The sequence below is a fragment of the Aythya marila genome, assembly GCF_965140915.1.
Source record: "Aythya marila genome assembly, chromosome: 1".
Lineage (NCBI taxonomy): Eukaryota > Metazoa > Chordata > Aves > Anseriformes > Anatidae > Aythya > Aythya marila.
This window is the reverse complement of record NC_139042.1, coordinates 167,330,020-167,339,042: the sequence shown is the minus strand read 5'-3', so window position 1 is coordinate 167,339,042 and position 9,023 is coordinate 167,330,020. Positions and strand designations below refer to the sequence as shown.

General features: G+C 41.9%; 1 protein-coding gene across 2 annotated transcripts; it reads right to left on the bottom strand.

Annotated features, from left to right (window-relative positions):
* Positions 1 to 598: 598 nt before the first annotated feature.
* On the bottom strand, positions 599 to 6,232 carry KRR1 (KRR1 small subunit processome component homolog). 2 transcript variants are annotated; one of them, XM_082772196.1, is made up of 10 exons: positions 6,116 to 6,232; positions 5,640 to 5,818; positions 5,005 to 5,139; positions 4,652 to 4,777; positions 4,473 to 4,556; positions 3,679 to 3,735; positions 3,179 to 3,349; positions 2,935 to 3,012; positions 2,725 to 2,818; positions 599 to 1,217 (listed from the first exon to the last, which is right to left on the bottom strand). In XM_082772196.1, the coding sequence occupies exons 1-10, from the start codon at positions 6,177 to 6,179 to the stop codon at positions 1,075 to 1,077; spliced, it is 1,131 nt and encodes a 376-aa protein (XP_082628322.1). In that variant the 5' UTR covers positions 6,180 to 6,232; the 3' UTR covers positions 599 to 1,074. The 2 variants fall into 2 exon arrangements, with proteins under 2 accessions (XP_082628322.1, XP_082628323.1); XM_082772197.1 differs by having other exon boundaries at positions 5,640 to 5,815; positions 6,116 to 6,184.
* Positions 6,233 to 9,023: the final 2,791 nt, after the last annotated feature.

Here is a 9,023-nt window from a genome sequence, read left to right as displayed (position 1 = left end):
AGGAAATCCCTATGCTCTCACTTCCTAATTTCAAATAAAAGGTCACTAACCTAAAGGCAGTGAGTTGCAATGTTCTAGCATAACCATCTCTACCAAACATACTGACCGATTTCACAGGCATGAAAGTGGTCTGGCACTACCACTGACTGCTACATTTGCTTCTTTAATCTCAGATGTATCAACTAAGGAACATCTGCTCTTCTGGTGAACTTTGTTTCATCACACTTTGCATTTCTAGGTAACAAAAAACCTCTACACTTCCTTCAAAAAAGGGAAGGAGCTAAACAAAAAAAAAAAAAAAAAAAAAAAGGAACTAAATTTCTCACTTTCTTGTAAGAAATAAATAATATATTTAAAGAAAGGTAACAACACTCTATGCTTTCTCTGCAGCATATTTTATGTGGAAAGTCACTTGCTTTGTATCACAGTCTGTCTAAAACACTCTTCAGGATAATGCTAATAAGTCGCAATTTATTAATGGCATTCAACTATATTTAGGATTGTCTAATCTTCATATGAAGCTGTGAGCTTGCTTCCTGGAAAACAAGACCTAGACTTTGCCATAGATGAACAACTAAATGATTTAAGAACAAAAGGATTTAAGAACAAGTTTATTACCACCAAGACAAGACATAAAAAAAATAGCTTTTACAGAAACAAAAGCATAATATTGTAATAAATTCTGTCATTTTCCTAATCTTATCTGGTAGTCTTTCACAGAAGTATTACCTTAAACTCCTACTGAGTTCTCTCAATGTTTAACATTCTGCATCATACTCCTAAATGTTTCTATTATGAAACATTCTCTTTCGGCAGATGGATATTACCCAAACACTGTCTTACTTCCTCAAACAATACAGCAGAGTAAATTTTCTACACCAACCCTGACAATTTTGCACAGCCGCATTAGGTCCATTAGTTAAAATGTGCTTATGAAAAGAGAATGATCTTTTTATCTTGTATTTTCTTGTCCATGCAAGAAATGGCGAGAAATGGTTTACTCCAAGTCTCGGGTCTTCCAAGTGTGAAAACGTTCATTAATGTAGGAGAAAAGTGAGCATCTCAAGTGGTGAATTACTTCTTTTTCTTTTTTTTCTTTTCATCTGCTGCCATTTTTAATTTGACTTCTTCCATAGGAAGTGCTCCTAATTTCTTCTTCTTTGCATTCTTTACTTTTTCCTTGATGGCTTCAATATCAATTTTTTTCTCAGTGGAAGCTACACGGTAAAAAACACAAGGATAACAGATGTGAATTTTACTTTTCTAACTTTTAACAGTCTATGAGATGACTTTATACGTATCCACGGTAAACTGCATCACGTGGCATTGGTTAGGACTCATTTTATACTCACTAATGACTATAAACTATTGTAATTTTTGTTGAAATTAGCATTATACACAATCCTCTTTCAGTGGAATTCAAAGGAAAACAGTCATATAAAAAATCCTACACATCTGCATTTGAACACAGATACCATACACTGCATACATACAAATTATTATCGCTCACTCATCAGACCACAACTGTACTCCACCAAAATTAAAATGGACATGCTCTCTTGGACATATGTCTATGGCCTAGTTAGTCTCGCATAAAAAGAAGTTTTTGATTATTCAGTTCTTGGCTGCATAATTATTCATGGCATTTTATCTTTCTGCATGTAACTGTACCATCCTCATACTCCTCCCCCGGTCATCCATTAACGACCACTGTTGGAAACAGGATGTGGAAGTGCTGGTTGGTGGGGATATGACAAAGCCTTTTGATCTGACCCCCTCATGAAAACCTTCCTAAGACACTTCTACAGACAGTGTCAGAGTACTTAAGAATCTTAATAGTGAGCAACACGAATAAACTAGTCTCCGTTCATCTAGGTCACCGCATTTTCTCTTTTGGGCAGCAGTCATGAGTTTGGGTCTAATTATCCTGTCTCACATAGTTAATTCCTACACCCAGCTGTGATTATCAGGTGTCCTTTTTGAATCTCAGTTTTTCTCTGTGTACAAACTACTGCTGTCGTTTATCCTTGGAAGACTGAAGGATTTCAGTTCAAAACACACATCAGCTGAAAGAGCACAGTATGTGAGATACAGTGCAGTCAGTCACAAGATTACTGAAAATTTACTGCCATCATAAAAAAGTGTTGTATGTACATAGTGCATCTAATACAGTGAATAAATATATGCTACAAGCAATGAATCCAGGAAACTAAAGACTTTTTTCTCTACTGCGTAAAAAACAATCTCAGACAAGTTCTCACTCTGCCTATGTTACAGCTTTAATTTTTGATAACACTATTTGTCCTATCTTATACCAATACTTACTCGTGGCATAGGTTTTAAGATACATATTGCTTATGGGTTTCTTTTTCTTAAAAAATAGCTAGCATTCAACTGCAAAAGTTACGGCAGCTTCACTACAAGTCTGAAAGATTGATACAGTTGAAAGAATCAATTGAGACGGCTACCCCAGTATTTTCACCTGGAAAATGCTCTAGAGAGAACTGTCTTTTAACAGATCCAGAGTTACAGGCTGAATAATCTTTGTACTGTCTCTAGCAACTCTACCCATGGATTTAGCTGCTAGAATTATTTTTTTTCCAGCACGACCTTTCTCATTTCCTATGGCTGTAACTCCACATAATTACTTAGGCTAGGAATGAACAGTAACAGGTTTTAGAATACGGAAAAAAAAAAAAAAAGAAAAAAGAAAAAACAGGTTACCTTTCTTTGCTTTCACAACTGGCTTTTCCTTTGGTGGGATAAAAGCTTTATTTCTTTCTTCTTGTCTTTTCTTGACTGCTTCTGCTTGCTTTGCCTAAAGTTAACGAAAAAAAAAAGTCAGGTGTCAGTGCAGAGCAGGGCAAAAGGGACAGAAAGCAGAAAGTGACTGATTTCTGGCTTTAACTTAATAGTGGGTTGTAACAACTTTACCTTTATCTCTTCCACTCGCTTTCGTTTCTTCTGGCTTTCTTTCAAGAAGTATTCGCCACTTGCCAATTCCTTATCAATCTGCACAAGAAAAGTACTGACAAGCGTTAGAAAATTATGTATTATAAGCTAGATATATACTACCAGATAATCAGAACTTGACAGAAACGGCCTGCCAACTTCTTATCAAGAACAGGATTTCAAATCATGCTTTACTCCTACATAATCAAATAAAGTTTCAGCTGACCTTGCTTTCTGGCTGTGGAGGTGGGAATGGTGTGTACTCCTTCTTAATATTTTTCTTCTTTGGCTCCTTGCGTTTCTTCAAGTTCTTCCGCTTGAACTTCGGCAAAAATCTTTCCCAATTTTGTGACCTCAGTTCAGGATCTTTTGATAATTCCCGTTTGATCATCAAAGTCTTTGGTAGATTTAGAATATCACAAAGAAGTTATTAAAACAATAGAATCACAGTAGCACCCAAGAGCTTCAAAATACAGGCTTTACCAAACTTTCTTACATTGAATACACTACATCTCAACATTCCATTTCTCCCTGCATTGAGAGTTGAGGGATTTAATTATGACCAGAAAAAATGGAAAGATAAATATGTCTCAAGATGGAGAGAGTTTAAGGGAGCAGATATCAAGCAAACAATCAAAGGGAAGACATGTAATTACTCGCATACAGCTCTATGAAAAAGACATAGTACTTCTTTGTAAACAAAGGTGCACATTGGAGCATACTAACCTTAATGTTATAGATAGGATGTATGTTTTTCATCGTATCCAGAACAACTTTTCTAACCTGTATTTAATAGAAAAGAAAACAAACAGAAGACTCAGCATATATTTCGTAGTCTGATCAATTAGAATACAAGGTACACTAAGTTTCTTCAAAATGAATCAGAGAAAATCCTCTCCCTCACTCCCCAAACAAAACAAAACAAAAGCAGATAGACTGAAAAAGCTAACAACTGGAAGGCACAGCACGTCACAAGTATCATCAGCTATACTGTCAGGTTTCCAGGACACTTCAGTATGACCTCCAAGCACTACTTTCTTGCTACCATGGATGTTAGGGTGTTCTTTGCTTTTAACAAGCATTCCTTCCCTACATAATTACTAAAAATATATTAGATGTTCCTCCAAGTTATGTATCATTAACAGTGCAGTATTTTCACTTACACCTCTTAACTATGAAAATTCTGTATTGTAGGCAATGGGAGCAAAAGCCAAACACACAGAAGTAGACATGTGTTACTCATATGCAAAGTCATCCCTTCCATACCTTTGCTAAACCTTGCTTTAAAACAACAACAAAAAATATTTTATAAGTACTTCCTTATTTCCAAGACAGAAAGGTCCCACACAGCAACAAAATTCATGAGCTGAGACTATGAGCACTCATGTAAATGTACCTTACTAACGCATAGCTGACAAGTCAGGGGGCTAACTCTTGAGGTTGCCAAATTCTGCCTGTAGTCCACCCCAGAGCTGGGCACAGAAGTGTGCTACACAAACTGCACTTTGGCCTCTCCTTACCTCTTTCAGCCCACTAAAAGGTCCAAGTGCTGAGACAGTGTTGCCTTGGACCATAATATAACAGTTGGTTAACAGCTCCAGGGCCTACAACAACAGATAGAATGGAGTCAGTGTAAGATGAAGATCTGACACAAATTTGGGTCTAAGATTTTTACGGTTACTATGCCTATCAGAAATACCTTCAGAGTAGATCCTTTTGGCCCAAGAAGTCGTCCTCTTCTTTTTATAAAACTTTCTCTTTTTCTCACCAGCGATCCTATTTTAATGATGTCACACGCAACATCATCCTGAAGGATGCGAACTGCCTGAAGATACAAGCAGAAGGTAGTAACATCTGAATACGAAGGTATTATTCATGGGAATCAAGAGAATACTGTTGTTTATTTTTCCTGTCTTCACTGGCAGATATATTTACTTTTAAAATACATTTCAAATTCCTTGATGCCACTTGAAAATTCCACATTCTGAAAATGTACTATTTTATAAGTATTACGATGTGACTTGATACGATTTTCCTGGATTTAATACATACCTGTTCAAACGGAACACTTCTGGCTAGAAGTTTTATTAAATCTCGAGCCCTGATGATTGCATACGGATCAAAAGTCTTCTTAGTAGTAGTGACAGTCATGCTTCCTTCAATTAGATCCAGTGTTGCATTCACATACTGCAACATTTGGGAGGAAAAAAAACAAAACAAAACAAAACAAACAGTAAATTGATCTCTAAATAAGAATCTCATAATAGTATGAAGTTAAGAAACATAACACTAGACACTTCTTCAAAACTCTTAGACTGACTCTCAGCTTAAGAAAATTCGGAAAGGAAAGGGAAAGGGAAATAGACTGATAGATGATGTGGAGCACAAGGTTTGAAACACCACCTCTCTCATCTTGTTCCACCCAGGTGCAACAAAGTTGTCAGCTTATGGATGGTGATGACACTTGCTGCTGCAGTAGGCTTTACTGACATCTATAAAGAATTATGTATCTGGCTACAGGGACCTCTGTAAATTTTAATTCCAATGCAAGAACGACACCATAAGTCCTAAGTGCAAGTGTATAGAAGCATACACACGCAACATCAGAAAAGCAAGGTGGGCTATTTTGATCAACATAACACCTACATATCCTAAATAACAAAATGTTATTACAAAAGCATTCATACATGCTCACTCAAAGCTTTCTGCACCAGCGGCCAGCACTCCTTCAGGTAGGCCTCTCTATACTTGGGGAACAACGTTGCAAAACTGCTCTCCTCCAGCAGCCCTCTGGGGTTGTCTTCCCTTGTAAAAGCCGGCTCCTTCCACCCATCTGGCACGGTGAGGAGCTCAGATTCATCAACTGCTATAGATTAATGAAAGGAAAAAAAAAAAAAAAAAAGATGTTTTTGTTTCTCCTCTTTCACCAATGCTTATTACACCCCCTCCGCGTTTAACTACACAAATAACCGAGCGCAGGGACGCGGCTGCTGCTCAGCACCGTGCTGCGCACCGCTCCTGGCCTCACCGGAGTTACCGGATTAACCCGCTTAGGCAAAAATAAATGCAAAAAGTTCCCCAGGCGAGCCAGGCCCGGCAGAGGAGACACTACAGCAGCAGCCGCCCGTGCCGCCTCCACCTTCGCCCCCCGCTCCTCGCCCACCTTCGGCCGCCTTCTTCTTGCCGGGGCGCCGCGGCCTCGTCCCGGCCGCCTCGGGAGCCGCCATGCCGGGCTGCCCGCCGCCACCTTCCGCTCTGCGACGGAACCGCGGCCGCACTGTGTGCCGGGAGCTGTAGTCCCCTGCCCGCCTCTAAATCCTTTTTTTTGTTTTTTTTTTTTTTTTTTTTGTTTTAATGTCCCCGCTAGGTGGCACTGGGGCGCTGCACAAAGCCCCATGCGGTGTGGTGGAGGAGCGGAGGAGGCGAATCGGTTCTTTCATGTCCCTATGTCACAGCACCACGAGGGTGGAAGAGACCTCCCAGTTCACCCCGTCCCACCGCCCCCTACCCCCAGGATCACCCACCCCAAAGTGCAGCCCACCCCAAAAAATGGCAGGTGTGGGTTGTGCAAGGGCTGTGCTGGCCGTGGGCATCGGCTTCTTGAACTGGGAACACCACAGAAGGGCAGGAAGGTGGCGAGCCATGGGCAGGGGGAACACAAAGGCAAATTGAGGCAATGGGGATCCCAATGTTGAGGTGTGGGGAGGAGGCAGCACCCCCAAGGCTGTGGGATCTCTGCCACATTGCTCTGACTGGCCAAGAACAGGAATGAGTGCAATTTCGAGGCTCTCTGGTGAAATACACCTTATTTTCCCCCAACTCACAGGCCTCTTGGGCAGCATGCCTGCTGTGGGTACGTCTGTCTCCAAGGAAATGGGAACAGAGCATCCCTGTTGCTCGCCGGCTGGAAATATAAAACAATAATACTGCTTGCTCAGCCCAGGCTCAATGGGAGGATGAAAGGATGTCACAGTACGGGGAAGAAAACCCAGCCTTTTGAGGGCTTGCCCACTGTGAGAGGAAACTTTCCCTTGGCTCTGCCACGGAAGGGGACAAGGGACTGGTGCCTGGTGGGACCCAGCTTCTCCCACACAAAGGGCGGACGTGGTGCAGCACTGCACTGAAGCGTGGCTTTGCCCAGTTGAGACAGGTCTGCTAAAAATAATAGGAATCACAGGCAGTTGCGCTAACAGACTTGGAAGCTGTGACTCAGGAAGGTCCCTCAGGTCCCCTCCTGTCTGATTCTTTGAAGGAGACAGTAATTTCTCAGCCTGCCTCGTACCTCGGGGTCTGTAGTCTGGTCGGATATGGGGAAGCCACTTCCCTAATTCCTGACACAGATGGGATGCTCCCGCAGACCCCTCTGCTGCTCCGGGCTGCCTGCTCGGGCTCCAGATGACAACATATTTATAGCATTTTTATTAGTCACTGCTCAGATGCAATAACCAGCCACAGCGTGTCTGGCGGGGTGAGAAGCTGGGGACAGCTGCCTGGGGAATGGGGCTGCTGCAGGGAGCTCCGGCTGTGCTGCGGTGGGACAACACGTTTCCTGAGAGTAGCTTTCACTGGCAGCATGGAGCTTGTACCACGTTCCCCATGTGTGAAGCAGAGACCTGGGTGCAAAAAGCTCTGAAAGGCTCTTTTGAGTTCAGAGGTCTCAGTCAAGCAAGACCCCTACGCCTGCTGAATGGTTGCTGGGCTTTGGGGGCACCCGGGCCAGCTCTGTACATGTATATATGTGTATGTGCACACATTGTTTCCCTGATAAAAGCAAAGCAAACGAATGAAACAGCACAGCCGCACAGCCTCCCTTAAATGCACTTCAGGCTGTATGATAAAAAGGGCAGAGCGCTGCCGTTAGGTTGAAGGTGCCTCTTTATTATGCAGCAAAGTAATTATTTCCCTGTCAGTAGATAGGACTCCAGCCACTTGGCACTTTCTTACATGCCATTTTCAAATCCAAAAGAGCAACTTGGGATTTTGTGATAATTCAAGCAATCAGATGAGCTCATGCACATGGCATTCATTCACTAGAAACGCCACACAGATCCCATTCAGCCTCAGCACTCGTAAATCCATGTGACACTTTTATCTATTTATAAACTTTTAACAGCAGGTTATGATTGTTATGCAAGCCATTTTCCAGGGATTAATAAGCAGCTTGTGTTGATGGCAGCGAGAAGGGCCATTAACTGCTCTGGGATGGTCATTAATCTGTAGTAAATGCTCAGCATCTGGATCGTTTCTGCGTAATTAAATAATCAATACTGCCTTTTGATTCAAATAACTGGAGAATTGTATTTCAAATTTATCTTGGCTAAGGGTATTCTTAATTCTTTTAGTTCACAGCAGGGCAGGAAACAGCCACATGGGTAAATGAGAGCTACTCTGGGTGTGACCAGGTCTTAAATCATCAGCTTTTCCATACAAAACATCCCAACTGATCAAAACATTGTTCAAACCAACTACCAAAACATATTAACTGGACTAGATGCTGAAAAAAAAGGTCTCAAATTTGTTGTCCTTTTTGCGTTAGTATCGAGGTCTTTCATTATTTGAATAAAATTATGACTCCAAGTGACCCAATGCTCAGAGGTAGACTGGCAGAACAAAAATAGTCAAACAGAAACCTCCCTGCCCAGCCATCTCTAGAAAAGTCCCTTGGATTCACTCCTTATCCTGCTGCCATGACCTCTGCACCCTCGGACTGGCGTGGCTGTGCTCCTTGGTTCTCTTTCCTCTCCTCACTTTCTCTCACTGGGGTGTAAGTCACTTCTCTGGTTTTGTTTAATTCTCGTCTTTGCTGCTGAATGCAGTGATCTGCAGAGGTGCTGACAGATAAAAGTGACAGTGCCCACTGCAAACCACGCTGCCACCGTGCTGCTGCCAGCTCTGTGGAGAGCTGGGGAAATGCCTGGGGAGGTAGAGGTCATCACAGCTGGCAGGCTGTAAGTGGGAGAGGAAAACATGACTTTCAGAAGAGAGAAGGAGACTTAGTGTATCATCTCGGGATCATATGCTAATTCCCATTCTTCTGAGCTATCTTTTCACCAATCCGCACCTTGGCATAA